General features: G+C 34.2%; 1 protein-coding gene across 7 annotated transcripts in view; it reads left to right on the top strand.

Annotated features, from left to right (window-relative positions):
- Positions 1 to 20,361, top strand: part of Tdrd3 (tudor domain containing 3) — a 160,277-nt gene that overhangs the window by 95,362 nt on the left and 44,554 nt on the right. For 6 of the 7 annotated variants that reach the window (XR_015445917.1, XR_015445916.1, XM_004844279.4 and 3 more), the window contains 5 exons: positions 439 to 510; positions 2,762 to 2,911; positions 12,543 to 12,683; positions 13,150 to 13,306; positions 14,131 to 14,256. Coding sequence is in view for 5 of the 7 variants with exons in the window: in XM_004844279.4 (XP_004844336.2) it covers positions 439 to 510; positions 2,762 to 2,911; positions 12,543 to 12,683; positions 13,150 to 13,306; positions 14,131 to 14,256 (646 nt within the window). In the remaining 2 variants the exon portion in view is untranslated. Of the gene's footprint in view, positions 1 to 422; positions 511 to 2,761; positions 2,912 to 12,542; positions 12,684 to 13,149; positions 13,307 to 14,130; positions 14,257 to 20,361 lie in introns of all 7 variants that reach the window. The other variant, XM_087197466.1, reaches the window with a different exon arrangement.

The following is a 20,361-nucleotide window of genomic DNA, read 5'->3' as shown; positions in this document are numbered from 1 at the left end:
AATTAGAAATCACCTTTATGAGTACATTGTTTGCTAATGATTTTATGTCTCAAAGCTTCACTTTGAAGATGATTTCAAGATAATATTTTCCTGTTATATATTTTAAAGTGAAATTCTTGTTGCCAAAATTTATCATCTTAGAATTTGCTACTTGTTGAGAAGGACTTTCTCCTTAGGAGAAAATGTTGATAAACATTTCTCAAAATTGTTTGTAAACATGTGTTTTTGTCAGGGGAGCTAAGGCAAAAGCTTTGCCTAGTTCCTGAAATGAGGAATAAAATATTTTGTATTCTATAGTTTGAAATAATTTTGAGAATGCCTTTTTTATGTTTGTTATAATAATCTACTCAAAGTAATGGATTCTTAGTACATTATAAATGTTGTAAATATACTTTTTATTTATGGTTTCTGTTTTATGATAGATGTTTTTTCTCACAGAGCTTATCAAAACACAGTAGAAGCAACATTGGAACTGAAGGTGGACCACCTCCTTTTGTGCCTTTTGGACAGGTAATGATGTTCATATTAGCAGATTAATTTAAATCAAGAGAAGTGTTTCTTATTTATATTTAAGCTGTGCTTAGTTTTGTGCTGCCCTGTTTATTCAGAAGTCATGGAATTATATGGAAATAATGAAGTTCAAGGAATTAAATAATTTTACTATTCATCCAAAGATTGAAACAATTAAAAGCCATATATGAAGAGCAAATCACAATTCATTAAGATAAAGGAAAGGATGTGGGTTTTTTTTCTTTCTAATGGGAAATTTAAAATAAGAAGATAAACACAGCCCATAATTTCTTCCCAAGATTCTGTTCTTCTGCCTCAGTCTGAATACCCATCTTAGTCAAGGACTTAATTTGATTTCTAGTTAATATTTTCCTTTTCAACAGTAGCAGCCCTGCCTCTTATACATAAACTACAAATATTTCACCTACTCATTTTTCAACCTCTCCTTGCTGCAGAGTGCTGTTTTAAAATAGTTCCTCAGCTGGCCAGATCTTGTGTTTTCCTCATGTGCAGCATCAGATTGCATTTGCAGCAGTGTCCTCTGGCCCTTCTGTGACTTATCCCTGATAAGTCTGAGAATAATCCCTATGGCTGCTTACTGGTTCTGTCATGATACCACCAAAATTTATCTCTGAAATAACCCCTGTGAAATAATCTCTGAAAAAAATAGTAGCCACAAAACTGAAACTATTGATAGTCTGCTTTGTATTTTCTTCTTAATTTTCTTTGAAGGTTCTGGCTGAGAGTGATGGTAAGTTAGGAACATAAAGATAGGTAGCAGAGACCTAAATTTTGATAACAAGTTTTATTTTATATTTTTAAAAATTTTGGTATATAAAAAGACCTACTTTATCAGAAGATAAATGGGTTAGATCAGTTGACTGGAATCCTTTTCAGAAACCTCTTTTCAAGATCTAGTCATGGGCCTTGGATTTAGCTCAGTGGCACCGCACCTGCTTTGCAAGTGTGAGATTTGGAGTTTGATCTCCGGAACTGCAAAAAAAGAAAAAGATCTAGTCAAGATTAGAGTAATTCTTGCATCATGACTATTTGGAAGTATTTTAAACATATTTTTTTTCCCTGTCTTTTGGAACAAGAGACATTCAAGATAAAAGGAACTGTGAACTTGGTGTTTTCCATGTTGATGATATTGTCTTACTCCAATAAAAACCTCCAGAATGAAAACAAAGTGTAGATATTCTAATATCTATTTTATTTGAAAATAATAAATGATGTATGTGAGAATTTATCCTCAAGTGTTTTTTGATGTATTCCTTCATAAATTACTTAAGATATGAAAGTGATCTTTTTCCAGAAAGACTTATTACCTAATTATTTTCAAGAATTTGAAATCTGTTTTATAACTTTCTAATAGGAAGTATAACAAAAGTTATAATTTCAATAGTATTATTTATAAAGTTCATTTGGAAAAATTCTTATGCAGCATATTTCAGTGTTATACCTGGGTTAAAGGTAGGTAAATGTTGCCTCTTTGTTGATATTAGCAGAATATTTGTATTGTTAAACATGCACAGTATGTATATAACACATTTGTTTGGCAATATTTTTCCTCTCTTCTGCTTATTAGTGAGCGGGACAGAAGTTCATTTTATAGGATTTTATTGGTAGAATTGAATGCAGACCAGAATTTGGGGCTTAGTTTTAGGTATTGATGCCTGTCTTAATTTATTTTAAAAATGTAAAACTTAGAATGCACACACAAATAAAACTTAGAAGATATGGTTTTAGCTTTTGGTTTATAAATCAAGAAATACCTTTTTATATGTTAAAGTAACTGTACTGCCTAACTCACGTATGGATATTGTGACATAATGTGGAAATTGAGCTTTTCATTACAAATCTATTTCTTCTTGTGCATTCGACAGTTTGAAATCATACTTCCTTTTTGTGTGCATAGTTTAGACTGTTTGAAATCTAAAATTGTGTCAAATTATTACCATAGAATGAAATGTAGATTTCTTGGTCCAGTATATGTCTTACATATTAACTCTAGTTCAGATGACAGCATTTTTGTATAGCTTTTAACTTCAGTTACAGTATTTGTTACATCTGCTTAAAAATTACTTCAATCAGTTTTCTATCTCTCTTCTAAATCTGTAGGATAGAATTCCATTTTTCTGGACTCCTAGCTATTGTAAGTGCTACAAACACTTCTTCTGAAGAAGTGTTACTTTCTAATGAAAACTAATCACTTTTGGAATTACTGAATTATTTTCATTTATTTTACCAGAGGTGTGCATCTCATGTTCAAGTAGATAGCAGAGAACTTGATAGAAGAAAGACGTTACAAGTTACAATGCCTGTCAAACCTACAAATGATAATGATGAATTTGAAAAGCAAAGGACTGCTGCTATTGCAGAAGTTGCAAAGAGCAAAGAAGTAAGAAATTAAATTGGATATTGAAATTGTTGAGTTTCTGAACATGCACATGTGCACATATTCCTTAATGACTGTGGGAAGCTTGTTCTTTTTATTTGCATGTACCTCACACTTTCTTCCCAAGGATTTTGTTTGATGTAGTTAAAGCTGTTTCTTTTTTATAGTTAACATATTATAATGTGCTTCGTTTTTAAAGTAATACTTGATATTTTCTTTACAAATATTTTATAATTAAAGAATCACATTTTTGGAGAACTGAAACATTTAAAACTTCTTAATTTATATATGAGAGAGTTGGTAGAGTCTCAAAACTAGCAAACAAACTTGAGACTTGCCCATGCTTACCCAGTGACAATATTAGACTAAATCTATGTTTAATATAATAAAAGATCTATATCATAAATACTAAAAACATACAAATAAGTAAACTGTATGTTGCAATTTTAAGTATAGTAATCTGAATAGGCCTCAAGATAATGAAAATTAAGTCAAGATTTGAAGGAATTAGCTATGGTAAGAGAATTAGCTATGTGATTATTTGAGGAACAATGGTCCAGGGAGAAGGAAAAGCCTTAGCAAAGACTAATACGGAACATAATGCTCAAGTAACAGTGAAGTGGCTCATGGAAGCAGAGAGAGCAAGGGACAAGAAGAAAGTCAAGGGAGAAAAAGTCAAGAGAAATAGTGGAAGTCAACTTACACGGGACCCTGTAAGCATATTGGCCTCTACTGAGAAAAGAATGGAGAGTTTTTGCCATCTTTGAGTACAGTAATAACATCAGCTGACTTATACTTTAAAAGACTGAATCCTACTGCCTTCAGACTGAATTACAGAGAAGGAAGATGGAATTAGATAAATTAGAAGATTATTGAAATAATCCAGGACAAAAATGATGATAGTTTGGGCAAAGAAAGCAGCTGTGTAGGTGATTCACAAAGTTGTCAGTCTCTGAAATTGTGAAAATAGAGCCATCAGGGTTTCTGAAAGGTTGGATGTATGGAGCATGAGAGAAGATAAGATGTCAGGAATGACTTGGCGGTTTTATTTTGAAAAATTGTCAGGTTAGACTTGCTTACATTGAAATGGGAAAAATTGGAGTAGCACAGATATAAAGGGAGATCTGATGTTTCATTTTGCACATGTGAATATTGAAGTATGGGCCTCGTAGACATGTATTTTGTAATGTTTAAATAGGCGTTGAAAACGAAAGTGTAGTTGGAAACAGCTTCAGAAGAGATGCATACAGTTGAGAGTTATATGCATGTGGATGGTATTTAAAGTCATCAGATTACCAAAGAATGAGTGTTGATAGAGAAAGGGGTAAGGAATGAACCCTATAGCACTGGAACCTTAGAGTTGGATGAAAGAAATTGAACCACCTAAGGTATCAATAGTAATAGGTTAGAAACAAGATAATGGAGAAATTATATCATGGAGGAGGGAGTGAAAAACTCATAAAGAGTAGTTGAAAAATCCTGTGATGAGATGAGGAACGACAATGTCAAATCAGGGAGGTTATTCATTCCTTCAGCATTCTTGGTATGATGAAAGGCTATACAAGTTCTTTAATGATTACTTCCATTTGTTTCTTTTAAGGAAGTAAGGTTAAAAGTGACAATAGGGGAGAAGGTGTTGGAGGATTAAGAAGTAAGAATATGTAAAATAGTGGTCAAGAGGAGTGGGAGGATGAATGGGTTAAATACAGGGGTGATCAAAATATATGGTGAATATTTAAATTTTAAAAAATGATTACAGTAAAAGACACATTGCCATTAATCCCCTTCAGAATATGCCCCTTAACTTGTCCCATTTTTCATGACATTTTCTGAAGCACTTCTGGATGTCCTCTTTCATTAGTGCTTTTATGAGGTACAGTAAAATAAATCTTAGTATGCCTAATTCACATATCATGAAAAAAAATGATGTGGTTACCTTATGTTTAAATTGTAATGGTTCTTAATATTTATATGTTTTGCAACAACTGTTTTATTTTTTATTTTTATTTTTTAAAAGTTCTTTTATTGGTATATTTTAGGTATACAACACAATTACATTTCTCATTGGGAACTTGTACCTTTACGTGATGCATCTTGGTTCTTATTTTTTCCCCATTCCTAGCCCTCCCTTCCCTATTTACAAAGACTTTATTTCCATTTCTCATCATTTTTCCTTTCCCTTCTTTCTTTTCCCCTTCTCCTCCCACTACCCCCCTTTGGACATTTTCTTCCTATTTTGCATTATCAATTATTCATTCTAATCATTGGTGCATTTTAGGTATACAATATAATGACATTCATCATTGGAAATTTGCACCTTTACATAATCTCTCTTAGTTCTTATTTTTCACCCTTGCCCAGCCCTCCCTTCAACCCCTCGAGTCCTCCCTATTTACAAAGATTTTGTTCCTATTTTTCCATTTTCTCATATTAATTCCATATTCTTCTTTCCTTTCCCCTAGCCCTCCCACTTCCTTTCCCTTTGCCCCTTTTCTTCCTATTTCACATTACCTATTATACATTTAGTCCTTATTTACACTTTCAGTTTCTCACACCAGAGAAGCTATTCGGTATTTACACATGTGTGTCCTATTTATTTCACTTAAGAGTATCGCCTCAATGTCCATAAATGTCTCTAATTTCTCATTTTTTATGGCTGAATAGTACTCCATTTTATAAAAAAAAACCCACATTTTCTTTATCCAGTCTCCAGTTGATGGGCATTTGGGCTGTTTCCAAGTTTTAGCTATCACACACTGTGCTGCTATGAACATGGGCATACATCTATCACTGTGATATGATTCTTTTAATTCTTTGGGGAAGATCTCCAGCAGTGGAATAGCAGGGTCAAATGGGACTTCCAGTCCTAGTTCTTTGAGGTATCTGCATACTGATTTCCACAGTGGTTGCACCAGTCTACACTTCCACCAGCAGTGGAGCAGGGTTCCTCTTCCCCACAGCCCCGCCAGCATTTGTTATTGGTTGATTTCATGATAGCAGCCATTCTTTGTGGAGTGGAGTCTCAGCGTTGTTTTCATTTGCATCTCTCGAATGACCAGTGATGTTGAACATTTTTTCATGTATTTATTTGCTATTTCTGCTTCCTTGTCTGAGAAATGTCTGTTCATTTCAGATGTCCATTTTCAGATTGGGTCTTTAAATTTGGGAGGTCTGAATTTTTTAAGTTCTTTATAGATTCAAGATAGTGGACCTGTGAGGAAAAGCAGGTGAAGATTTTTTTCTCACATTGTGGGTTGTCTCTTCACACTGCTGGTGATTTCTCTTGCTGTACAGAAGCTTTTTAATAAGAGATCCCACTTGTTGATTGTTTGTGCTAGTTCACGGGCAACTGAGGTTTTGTTCATAAAATCGTTTCCTACACCGATGTCTTCAAGAGTTCTATCTAACCTCTGTTCCAACTGGTTCAGAGTTTCTATTTTAATATTTAGATCTTTAATCCATTTTGATTTTATTTTAGTGCATGGCGAGAGATATAGGTCTAGTTTTAATCTTTGGTAAGTTGAAATTCGATATTTCCAGCAACATTTATTAAAGAGGCTATCTTTCTTCCAGTGAGGGTGTTTGAAGATAAGATGGCTGAGTGTGTCTGGCGTTGTTTCTGCATCTTCTAATGTGTTCCACTGGTCCTCAAGTCTGTTTCTTTGCCAGTACCATGCTGTTTTTATCACAGTAGTTTTGTAGTAGAGTTGCAGGTTGGGGATTGTGATACTCCCTGCCATGTCTCTGTTACCTAGAATTGCTTTTGCTATTCTGGGTCTCTTCTTGTTCCAAATGAATTTTTGGATTGTTTTCTCAAGGTCTGTGAAGTATGCTGCTGGGATCTCAATTAGGATGGCATTGAATCTAGCAGTTTTGGAAGTATGGCCATTTTCACTATATTAATCCTTCCTACCCAGGAGCAGGGGATGTCTGTCCATTTTCTGATATCATCTTCAATCTCTCTTTTCAGAGTGCTATAGTTTTCCGAGTAGAGGTCTTTGATTTCTTTCGTGAGGTTGATTCCTAGGTATTTCAGTTTTTTGGATGCTATTGTGAAAGGAATTGTTTGCCCTATTTCTCTCTCAGTGAGTCTGTCATTGGTGTAGAGGAAAGCTGTTGATTTTTGTGTGTTGACCTTGTAACCAGCTACTTGACTGAATTTGGTTATTAAGTCTAGAAGACTTTTGGTGGAGTTCTTGGGGTCTTCTATATAGAGTATCATGTCATCTGCATTTCCTATCTTTATTCCTTTTATTTCTTTCTCTTGTCTAATTGCTGTGGCTAATATTCCCAGAACTCTATTGAACAAGAGTGGTGATAGTGGACATCCTTGTCTTGTTCCTGATTTTAGTGTGAAGGATTTCAGTTATTGACCATTTAGTATGCTATTGGCTGTTGGTTTTCCATAGATGGCTTTTATCAGTTTGAGGTAGAAACCATCTATTCCAGAATCACCCTGCTGCAGACAGGCAGGTCTGTGCACACCCTACCGAGGTCCTGAGTCGTGCGGAAGACACCGAATCACCCCACTGCAGGCAGGTAGGTCTACCCATGCCCTACTGAGACCATCTATTCCAGTTTTTTGTAGGGTTTTTATCATAAATGCATGTTGGATTTTGTCAAATGCTTTTTCTGTGTCTTTGGAGATAATCGTATGGTTTTTGTCCTTGGCTCTATTGATATAGTGTATTACATTGATTGATTTGTGTATGTTGAACCATCTCTGCATCCCTGGGATGAATCCCATTTGATCAGGGTGTATGATCTTCTTGATGATCTTCTGCATTCTATTTGCCATTATCTTATTAAGGATTTTTGCATCTATGTTCATTAGTGAGATTGGCCCATAGTTCTCCTTTTCAGTTGGGTCTTTCTCTGCTTTGGGGATCAAGGTGATGCTTGCTTCCAGGAATAATTGGGGAGTATTGCTTCCCTTTCAATTTCATTGAAGACCTTAAAGAGTTGTGGCAGCAGTTCCTCTCTAAATGTCTTGTAGAATTCAGCAGTGAAGCCATCAGGGCCCGGGCTTTTCTTAGTTGATAAGTTTTTAATTATGTTTTCAATTTCATTGGTTGATATTGGGTTGTTTAGAATTTTTAGGTCTTCTTCATTCAACTTTGGTAATTCATATGTATCTAGGAATCTGTCCATTTCTTCTGTGTTTTCCATCTTATTGGCGTATAGGTTCTGGAAGTAGGTATTGATGATCCTCTGGATTTCTGCTGGGTCTGTTGTCATTTCACCCTTTTCATTCCTAATTGCATGGATTTGGGCCTTTTCTTTCCTTTTTCTGATAAGGTTGGCTAAGGGTTTGTCAATTTTGTTGATTCTTTTGAAGAACCAACTCTTGGCTTCATTGATTTTTTTTGTATTGTTCTCTTAGTCTCCATTGCATTGATTGCTCCTGTGATCTTTGTAATTTCCTCCCTTGTATGAGCTTTGGGTTTGTCCCGCTCTTCTTTTTCTAGAAGCTTGAGGTTCAGCATCAGGTTGTTTAATTGGGCTCGTTCTGTTTTCCTAATATGCATATTCACTGCTATGAATTTCCCTCGTAAGACTGCTTTCATTGTGTCCCATAGATTCCCATATGTTGTATTGTCATTGTCATTTAATTGAAGGAACTGTCTGATTTCTTCTTTAATTTCCTCTGTGACTCATTGGTTATTCAGAAGTGTATTGTTCAATTTCCACATGTTTATGAAATTTTTCAAGTTTCTTTTTCTGTGAATCTCCAATTTCATCGCACTATGGTCTGATAATATACAGGGGATAGCTTGAACTCCTTTGCACTTATTGAAACATGCTCTTTGTGTGAGTATGTGGTCTGTTTTGGAGAATTACCCATGTGCATCTGAGAAGAATGTGTATTCTGATTTTGTGGGGTGGAAGACTCTGTAAACATCTGTTAAGTTCATTTGTTCAGCAGTTCGATTGAGTTCTAGTATTTCATTACTTATTTTTTGTCTAGTTTATCCATCTATTTGTGACAGTGGGGTGTTGAGGTCCCCCACTACAATTGTATTAGTGCATATATGACTTTTCATGTCTGTTAGTATTTGTTTTATATAGTTGGGCACACTAGTGTTTGGTGTATAGATATTTATGATTGTCATCTCCTCCTCTTGGATTGTTCCCTTTACAAGGCTGTAGTGTCCTTCTTCGTCTCTCTCAATCAGTGTTGGTTTGAAATCTTCTTGATCTGCAAAGAGGATAGCTACTCCTGCTTTTTTTCGGGTTCCTGTCACATGGAGTATTGTTTTCCACCCTTTAACTTTCAGTCTATGAGTTTCCTTTTGAATTAAGTGTGTTTCTTGTATGCAACATATTGTTAGATTTTGCTTCTTGACCCATTCTGCCAGTCTATTTCTTTTGATTGGTGAATTGAGACCATTAACATTGATGGTTATAACTGAAACGTATTGACTTGTCATTGCCATGACTTTTTCTTTTTGTTGGGTTCTCCCCCTTTCCATTTCATTTCTTGTCATGCCACATGGGTTCATTCTGCTTTGCTTCCTGGGGTTGTTATCTTCATTGTCTGTTCCTAGGCTATTGTGTAAAATTCTTTGTAGTGCTGGTTTGGTATTCATGAAGTTCCTAAGTTGCTCTTTGTCATGAAAGTATCTTATTTCTCCATCCATTTTGAAAGATAGTTTTGCAGGGTACATCAGTCTGGGTTGGAGGGTGTTTTCATTTAGATCTTGGAATACATCTCTCCAAGCTCTTATTGTCTTGATGGTTTGTGTTGAGAAGTCTGCTGTGTGTCTAATGGGCTTTCCTTTGTATGTGATTTATTTCTTTTCTCTAACTGCTTGTAGAACTTTGTTCTTCTTTTGAGTTTCTGGAATCTTAACAATTATATGTCTTTGTGTAGATTTTTTTTGATCAAGACTATTTGGAGTCCTATATGCCTCACGTAACTGTATGTCAAGTTTTTTTCCCCTCCTTGGGGAGTTTTCTGTCATCACTTCTGTGAACAGGTTTTTTATGTCATTTGCACTCTCTCCTGTTACTTCATTGACTCCAGTCACTCTTATGTTATTCTTCTTTGCATCTTCTAGCAGCTGCTGGATTGATTTCTCGTGTTCCCTTATAATTCTGAAACAATTTTTCTTTTCCTGGTCATTAATTGCAATCTTATCTTCTATATCTGAAATTCTGTCCTCACATTGGCTCATTCTGCTGTGTAGACTTTCAGTGGAGTTTTTCATGTCCTGGAAATCTATTTGCATCTGTTTTATGGATTCCATTTGTTTCCTATGTTGGGATTCCATCATGTTCCTGAGCTCCTCTCTAGATTTACTAATCATGTCTTGCCCTAGGAGCACAATTTCTCCTGTTATCTGAGAAATTATTTCTGATTTCATTTTTTCCAGATCCCCTTTTGTTGCCAGTTCATTGGGTCCAGGTGGTTCAGTATCAGAATGTTCCATCTCATTTCCCTTTGGGGTTTCTGTAGGTGATCTGGAAGTCTGGTTTTGAGACTTATTTACATGTTTTCTCATTTCGACTGGGTGGGCAGGGGGGGTGCTGTTGGCGTCCACGGAGCTCATCTCCTCTGAGCTGGGAGAGGTGGGCCAGGGACCAGGAGCGGTGGTGGGGATGGTGGCCCGAAAGCCCCTTCCTCTGGACCAGGAGCTGTGGGACGGCGGCTCAGCCGCCCCTACTCTGGGCAGGAATTCTTTAAATGCTGAGAACTTGATTAGCTCCAGTACGGTGGTCTGGTGGTCCGGTGTCCTCTGTGTCTTTGTAGTGTGGAACCAGGTGGCTATACAGAGAAGAGCCCAAAGGCCTGGGGGTGGGGGTCCAGTGGATTGCTGCCGGGGTGCGGGCTGATTCGGTGTTTTCAGCTTGACTGGCGACCTCGGGACCGGGTCCCCAGACCTGCCTGTCTGTAGCGGGCTGATTTGGTGTTTTCCATGCGACTCTGTAACCACTGTTTTAAAACAGTAAAAAGCAATTCTGAAAACTCCATTAAACCTATTTCTTAATTTATAAAATGGAAAGAAAATAATAAGCCTGAGACTATTTCATTGGTTCCAAAAGGTAAAGCTCTTTGGGAATTAGGAAATATAAACTCTAGAAATGTATTTAATTTGGAACAGGTCAGGCTTCCAGACTTTTCAGGTAAGTTCTAGTATATTATCCAAAATAGTAGTTGCTATCTAGTATTAAGGGCCTTGTGCCACTTACTGAGTTAATCATTTCCTGTTGATGATGATATCATTTGTTCCTCTCAAGGTTGTTTTTTCTTTGTTATACCTCTTTTAATGATGAAAACCTGAACCTCAGTGGAAAGTGAAAGTTAAGTTCCTAGCTCCCTGAGAAGAATGGGAGCTAGTAAGTGGCTCAGCAACGATTAGTAAAACTAGCTAGTGTGAAGCTTATGTACATAACTGTGCTCCATCAAAAAAACTTTGTGTTGTATTAGTATAAGTCCGCAATTTTCCTTCCAGTGGAAAAGTAATGACTACCGAGATATTTCAAGTGTTTTTTACTGGAATTTCATAAATGAACAATTCAATAAATTCAGTAATGAACCTTTGGTGTTCAAAGATGTAGTTTTAATTTTGATATCAATTAAATTTAATATTGTGTATCAGTTACTTAATGGAGATATTAATGTGTTATCCATTAATGTTCATCTAACATCTTTTTTCAGGTACTACTTTATTTTTTTCCGGCTTCAAAATAATTTCCCAATATTGTATAAATTTGTGTCTTACGATGTTTTTTTCCTATAAACATTTAAAAAGGGGCTGGGGATTTAGTTTAGTAGCACCCCGCCTGCCTCACAAGCACAAGGTCCTGAGTTTGAGTCCCAGTACTGGGGGAGAAAACATTTAAAAATATTGGTCATTATCTTTAATAAAATAGCATTTTAACTTCTATTTTTAAAAAACTATCAGCTATAAAATATATAATCAGATATTTGATATTCAAGTAATTTTAGGATGCTTTTTAGTCATGAATTTGTATCTTTCTGAAATTCTTTGGTCTAGTCTTTTATAATAGTTTTGAGAAGATAAAAAGGAAATCAAGTTTCCAAATTTAGTTATGTGTACTGTTTTTTAAATAAGTCAGGAAAAATAAATATAAATTTAAAAATTTGTATGTCATTTGAAGAAATGACATTGCACAGTTAATGTAAATAATAAATTGATAGAGTTTTAATTCAAATTTATATGCACTAAGATTATAGAATCATCTTACTGGACTATGGACATAATTTAACTGATTCTCAGGTTTAATGCCTTGGTAAGGTTATCTTACCATGTAGCTGGATTTAGAACCAGGTCCAGTACACACATAAGATATTTTACCATAGAATCATTTAAAGAACTGATCATTATAATAATAGCTTATTTTGTTTTATATTATTGTACATGCACTTAAGTTTATTTTGGTCACCTGCCTTGTAGAGAATTGTATTAGAATATAAATCATGTAATTTTTCTATAGCCTGACCTGGACCTGTGAAAAGAAGAAATTATGAGTAGTAGATATCTGTAGTCTGTATTGTCATGTTTTCAAGTAAAACATAATGAAGAAAATTTTTAAATTTTTTTCATAGTAGCTTAGTTTTAAAGGCTATTTTAAAATGATGTTTACTTGCGTCTGTTATATCTTTAAGACCAAGACCTTTGGAGGAGCAGGGGGTGGTGCCAGAAGTAATCTCAACATGAATGCTGTTGGTAACCGAGGTAGAGAAGTTTTACAGAAAGAAAAATCAACCAGATTGGAAGGGAAACATGAAGGTGTCTATAGAGAATTGGTAAGGTTAAAGAATCAGAATTAATATGTTCTCTTTTTAATAGTTTCAATCTTTCATTGCATATATTTTCTTTACATTTTTAGAGAAGTGCTACATAAATTATTTTCTTTCTTTAATGGAAAAATATCAAAGGTTTTCCTTTTTTTTTAAATCCTGAAAAAATTTTCACTAGTTTTTCCTCTTTATTTTCAAAGGGTTTATTCTAATATATTATAAAATTTTTTGTGTGTGTTTGTTTTGCACTTGCTGTGGAATTTGCTAAGTTAGAGAGTACTCATAGCACAACCCTGCACATCATTCAGATTCCTCCTTGATTAGTAGTATTCACAAACAGCAAGTGAATGTTGTGTTAGTATGACATTTTTCTATAAATATGTAATGTAATTTTGAGTTAATAGACAACAAATATCTAAAATGTTACACTTAGCTTTCTTACAAACTATTGACATTTTTCTCTTCATCACAGGTTGATGAGAAAGCACTGAAGCACATAACAGAAATGGGTTTCAGTAAGGATGCATCGAGGCAAGCTCTTATGGATAATGGCAACAACTTAGAAGCAGCATTGAATGTACTGCTTAACAACAATAAACAGAAACCTGTTACAGGTCCACCTCCAAGAGGTATAATTTACTGACCAATAATAAATTGCCAAACAGTATTGTTTGCTTTTCAGGGCAATGTATGTTATTGATAGAAGGTGAGTTTTGTTACTGTGAGGCCTGTAACTTTATATAACTTTGCGGTAAGTGGAAGAAACATGAGGTTTTGAACTATAGAGATACTTATAGGTTACTGTGATTCTATCTTCATCTTAATGTAAATTGTTAACAGTGCCTTACTTAACAGGGTTATTATAATAAGTAAGAGAAAATATGCATAAAGTGACTAGTTCTCTTAGTTCTGTTAGTCATTACAAATGACTTAACAGTCTGTAAACTTTAAATTAACAAGAAAATAACTTTTAGGGCCGGGGATTTAGCCCAGTTGTTCCATCGCCTGCCTCGCAAGCGCAAGGACCCAAGTTTGATCCCCGGTACCAAAAAAAAAAAAAAGAAAATAACTTTTATTTGGAGTTATTCTTTAATTATTGCATGGGCAAAGGTATTTTATGACTCCCAATTCTATAGGCTTTTTAAAAAATGTGATTAAAGAGGAATTTTGTAAAAATATTTTTTACTTAAATGGTAATTTATATAAGCAAGTTCATATTTCTGGATAGATCATTTAGAAAATGAAAAGTACTATTTAATATGATTTAAGAGCTTTCTTATTGAGAAAGAAGTTAACTATACAGAAAAATATGAAAGAAATACATGCAAAATCCTGTTTAAAATTATTGCTGATTTATTTTAATGTATTTTCTCTTTTTGTTTTTCCATATGATATATGTATATACATACAAATAGATCCATATATATTGATGTATGTGTGTATAAATTTTTAGGTAGAGGAAAAGGCAGGGGTCGAGTAAGATCAGAAGATGAAGAGGACCTAGCAAATGCAAGGCCTTCAGCACCAAGCACATTATTTGATTTCTTGGAGTCTAAAATGGGAAATTTAAGTGTGGAAGGTAGGCTAACTTTTAAAAACAGATTTCTTTTTTAAAAGATCACACTATTTGGAACTTTATAAAAATGTTTAATAAATAAACTGATATATGAACCAATACTCCCAGTGTTTAGAAATTTATTTAGTGAATTTCCTATTTGACAAAACACAATAGAAAAGTTTGTTACATTCTAAAAACAAATGGCTGCTAATTTTGCCCCTAATTGTGTGATAAGTAATATCACCAACATGCTTCTCCCAACTTTACTGTTAATAGATGATAGGTTTAGCTGTATAAACACATTGTTTTATTAGAAAACTTATATAATTTTATATAACTTATTTTGAATGTAAGATTGGTCTTTCTCCACATATTATATATTGTATGAAAATGTTCACAAAGAATATGCTTTTGCAGTACAATATATTTCTTAATATGATATACTTTAGTGAGTAGCATAAATATTGAAAAGAGAAATAAGTATGTTGAGTATGTATCATTTTCTCTAAGCATAGGACATGGTAAATATTTTTCAAAGTAGTAAGTTTTAAAAACACAATTCTGGCCAGGTGTAGTGGTGTATTCCTATAATTTCAGCATTCTGGACACTGAATCAGGACAGTTGTCAGTTCCTGCCCAGCTTGGGTAATCTAGCCACTTAGTGAGACCCTGTCTCAAAAGGGGGAGGGGGCTGTGGTTGTTTGTAGTTCAGGGCAAATGTCTTGGGTTCATTATCCACTATAGGAAACGGGAGGAATCTAAAAGATTAGAGAAATACACTTTGAAATTTAGTTTTCTCTTTCAGATATATTTTAAATCTTGTCAAATAAATTTGGTTGTAAAATGCTTTCATTACAAATTTAATATGTTCAGGTTTCATGAACATTTGTTAGATTATATAGAAAAGTCGGTGTATTGTTTGAGAAGATAAATGTTTGCTACAGATGAGATTTATAGGCAATAGCATGTATAAGCAACATTTTCTTGGTTGTAAAGTATGATATATTAGTTTTCTTTTGTTACCAATTACCACAAAGTCAGTGGCTTAAAAAATGCAAATTTATTATCTCATAGTTTCTCTGTGTTATGATTACATTCATTTGGGGCTATGATTAGTGTAAGGTTCAAAGTCCTCTTAAAGGCACACTGGTTATTAGCAGAATTCAATTCCTTGTGGATGTGGGACTGAAGTTCCATTTTCTTGCTTAGTATTGCCTGGGGATTGCTTTAAGCTCCTACAGCTGCCCTCAGCTTGTTACAACAAAGACCACACTTAGGCAGTGTGACATGATGTTTGCTTTTGCAAGTTCAAGAGGAGAATCTCTGCTGCTTCTTCACATCTGTCTGATTCCTTCCTGACTCTTGACTTCTTGGTATTCTTGTCTCAACCTTTTTTGCTGCTATCCCACTCAGATCTCCTTTGATATTCTTTCATCCTCCTGTCCCCTTATATTTCCTTTTGACTCTTATGGTGTCTCCTAAATCATAATGAAGTCAAGATGGATAGTAACTTTTTTTTTTTTTGTACTGGGGATTGAACTTAGGTCCTTGAGCTTGTGCAGCAGGCGGCGAAACCACTGAGCTATATCCCCAGCCCTATAGTAACTTATTTATGACTAGATACAGTTGTTTTGTGTGACTAGGCATCTAAATATTATAGTTTACAAATATGCTAGATCACATCTAATTATTGTATTTGAAATAACTTCTTTTAAGCTCATATTTTGTTCTGTATTTTTCAGCTTATACGTGTATGATAAAAATTTTTAATAAGTTCCTATATCCTTTTATTTTTTATTTTAATTTTTTTTGTCTCACAAACTAAACAGTAAGCTTCTTGGCATATTTGTGACCTGTAATCATATTTAGTTCTTTATTTCAAAATTATATTGCCAAAATAAGAGACTAGTGGTTTTGAATGGTTAAGAGATGCTTTGATCAAGCAGGCTTGAAAACACTGCTTAATTTGTTATTTCGTTGTTCTTATATGTTTGCCCAAGAGCTGTTTCCATCAGTAGCAGCTTTTCTCTCCTAAACTCTCTTTGCTTGTTTTTTTTGTTTTTTTGGTACTGGGGATTGAATTCGGGTCCTTGCGCTTGCGTAGCAGGGGGCAAAACCACTGAGCTAAATCCCCGGCTCTCCTAAACTCTCTTTAATGATGTTGATATCATACAGAAGAGTTTCATGATAACACATTTAAGTAAAAACAGCTATATAATAAATTTATACATATATGGATTGATGATTATTATGATTGTAGATGGTTTTTTATATTCTTTTGATCATGGGAAAAAATGAAGGTAACAGGGTTGATGAGAAAGCTTGGTATGTGATTACCCTTGAGTATCTTTTGCAGGTATTATTCTTACTCTTTCTCTTGTTAATCCACTCAGTAAATGATCATATTCTTTTGTTAGCTGGGGTGCATTGTAAAAAACAAAAAACAATTGAGACAAACTACTAAATTGTTTTCAGCTCATTTTTTTTTTTCTTTTGTACTGGGGATCGAGTTTTCAGCTCATTTTTAAGATTTCATGTTTCTTTTTAATTGGAATTAAATTCTGAAATACACTTTTGAAAAATTGAATCTTCACTTTGGTCTTAGATATTGGTCAGTGTTCCAAAATCTTATGTGTTTCTTTTTTTGGTTCTGGAGATCGAATTCGGGTCCTTATGCTTGTGAGGCAGGTGGTGGAACCACTGAGCCAAATCCCCGGCCCGTAAAATCTTATGTTTTAAATAAAGTCTTCATTGATGGTAGAAAATGTAAATTTTTCTAAGGAATATCTAGAAAGCTTCTTAAAATAGTCTTCATGATGGTTAAGAGTTAAATGCCTAGCCGGGGATTTAGCTCAATGGTTCTGCCATCTGCCTTGCAAGCGCAATGATCTGACTTTGATCCCTGGTACCAAAAAAAAAAAAAAGAGTTAAATGCTTTATAGACAGTGAATGATCAGAGTTATGATCTTATAATTTGATTAATTTTCATATCAGTATCATTATTTAGGTTTGTTATAGAAATTGACGAAGAAGTAACTGTGGATCACTGATGTATATATTTGGGACCTTAATAATTTTTGGTTTTAATACAAGTGAATAACCAATCTTCTATATTTTGTATCAACATGAGCTATCTAAAGATCATGTTTAGTTTTAGGACCACTGGAAGTCAAGATTTAGCTGAGTAAGCCTTGACCTGGATGGACTCATATAGATTGAGTATCTTTAATTCAAAAATCTGAAATCCTGCAAAATCTCAATCTGTTTGAGTGTCAACATAATGCCACAAGTGGAAAATTCCATATCTGACTTAATGTGATTGGTCACAGTCAAAATGTAGGCATGTTAAAAGTATTGTAGAAAATTACCTTAGGGCTATGTATATGAAACATAAATGAATTTTACATTTAGACTTGTAGCCCATCTTCCAGAATATCTCATTGCATATGTAAAAATCTGAAAAAGTCCAATATTTGAAATTCTAATGGTCCCACATATTTTAGATGAGGAATAGTCAACCAATATCAGATTCGATATAGTGTGTCAGGCTTGTTGAAAGAAAAAAAATACATTCCTTAAAGATGAAGTTCTTTTCTGATAAATTTAATGCAGATTAGTATCATATTTACTTTCATATAAATTTTCTCTAAAACAGCCAAGAGCGCTGTCATTTCTTCTGACTTTAAAAAATTCTATTAGAAATAACTGACCATCACATCTGCTTTTCTCTTAGAAGTTTTCTCTTAGAATTAACTTTTTGTTGTTGTATCTTTATATTGAAATCAAACAATTCTAGTTGACATTTATTAATATTCTGAAAAACATTGCATTGTTTTCTGAGAGTGATCACTAAAATGTTCCATAGGTTTTATGGGACGATTTGTTTGATCAATTTGTGTTAAGGTTGTGTTCCAAAAGGTTTTTTTATGTTTATATTTTAAAAATTTGCTATTATAGACCAGCTATTATAGACTATTGATAGCTAGATTGTTAGGCCAACTCTCCAAAAGACTCTTTTTATGTCATCCTTTATTAGTAGTTGTCACTTAAATGATAAAGAACTACTGTTGTGGTTTAGATTTAAAAAATCTCATGTGTTCAGAGGTGCTTCAGATGTGGATTATATTCATCAGTGGATTCATCTGTTGATGAGTTCATAGTTGAATGTACTGTTAGAAATTTGGGTATAGTGGCCGAGGATTTAGCTCAGTGGTTCTGCCGCCTGCCTTGCAGGCGCAAGGTCCAGAGTTCAATCCCCAATACCAAAAAAAAAAAAAGAAAGAAATTTAGGTGTAGTTGCAGGAGGTGAGTCTATGGAGGCATGCCTTTGGAAGGTATCTCTATCTGGCCCTTTCTGCTCTCTGCATCTTGGCTGCCATGGGTTGTGGAGCTTTCCTCCTCCATGCCTTTATACCATGCCATTTCTTCCTTGGAATTGACTGACCATTAATTTAAACCCTCTAAAACTATGAACCAAATAAGTGTCTCTTTTTTAAGTTACACTTGTCAAGTATTTTTTTCCCAGCTGTGAAAAAGCTGATATATACAACTGTCATTTGAAACAGTGCCAAATAGCAGTATGTATTTTAAGTTTCAACTTAGAACAGAAGTAGTAGTTTGGTTCCTTCCATTGTCATGAAAGATGTATGAGTTGGCTACAGATTGAGACAGTAACTTTACAGTTTTAACTTTCTATATTTAAATAAGGCTAGGACAACCTTAATTTGCTCTCTACCAATGTCCTGAGTTGGGAAAAGAAATTGTTTAGGTTCTGTGAATTCTTTTTAGCCCATGGTTTCATTAGAATATTATTAGAGGCACTTTAAATTCAGAAGTCCAAAATAACTCTGCTCTGAATTTTTTTTTCTTTTCTTTTTTTTTTGGTACCAGGGATCGAACTCGGGACCTTGCGCTTGTGAGGCAGGTGGCAGAACCACTGAGCTAAATCCCTGGCCCTGAATTTTTGAAATGTTCTGTCTATATATTATATTTGATAAAATTGGACATTAGGGACTTGAAGAAGTTTTTTACATGTTGTAGGGATTGCATATTAAACCTACATTTTAATTTGTTTTATTTCATGATATATAATTAATTTTCTTTGGTACTTAGGTTTGGTCAAAATGGATTTTGCTTTTTTCAGAATACTAGAATACATGAGCCTCTTTATCATTTCATTCTTCTATTTTTTCCTCCTCTATTTTCCATTTATTTAAATATTTATTTAACTATAAAATAAAATGAGAAATGTCATTTATTGAACTGTGCTAGGTGCTTTGCATATGTTATTTTGGGGTTTTTAATTTGTTTGTTTGCTTTTTTAATTTTGGGGGGCTTTTTGGCAGTGCAGGAGCTTGAAGCCAAGGCTTTTGCATTAAGCTACGTCTTCAGAAATCCTTCTCTCCCACTTCTCTTGATACAGAATCTCCCTAAACTGCCCCAGGTAGACTCAAACTTTAGATCCTTTTGCCTCAGCTTTCCAGAATTCTGGGATTAGGGTTCAATGACAAGCTGGAGAATACTAATATGTAGATGAAATCCTTTGTAAACTTTGAAATGATTGATTTCAAGTGTAGTAAAGAACATATTTAGTGTAGCATGGAAGTTTTACTGTATGAGTTTGAGGTGATGGGTTATATCTCTTCGTGCTTACCCCAAAATATTTTTTAAAATTTTATTTTTATAATATATGGGAAATATAATCACTTGTTAGCTACTTATGTTTATACACACCTTCAAGAAATGAGAATTAGTCCCTAGTTGTATGCTTTGTATGTTTCTTAATCGTAAAGATTATATTTATAGAGGAAATGAAGTATATAAATTTTAGTCAAAATTTTAGAGCCAAAGCATTCTGTGGTCATTATAGAGAATAAACTCAATATGCAAAGATATTCTATACAAAAGCCTTATTTATATAATTCAGAAAAATTAGTTGAGAATTTTGATGTATAAAAATGTATAAATTGGGCCAGGGATGGTAGTGCACGCCTGTAATCCCAGCACTTGGGAGACTGAGCCAGGAGGATCTCTGTGAGTTCAAGGCCAGCCTGAACTACATATTGAGACCCTGTCTCAAAAAAAATTCTTTTAAATTACATCGGTTTAAATATTGACAGAGGAAAA

Source organism: Heterocephalus glaber, unplaced genomic scaffold, assembly GCF_053883595.1.
Source record: "Heterocephalus glaber isolate CG9 unplaced genomic scaffold, H.glaber_assembly_v1.0 deba00001666, whole genome shotgun sequence".
NCBI classification, from domain to species: domain Eukaryota; kingdom Metazoa; phylum Chordata; class Mammalia; order Rodentia; family Bathyergidae; genus Heterocephalus; species Heterocephalus glaber.
Note: the sequence above shows the minus strand (reverse complement) of the source record. Positions and strands in the feature narration are given on the sequence as shown.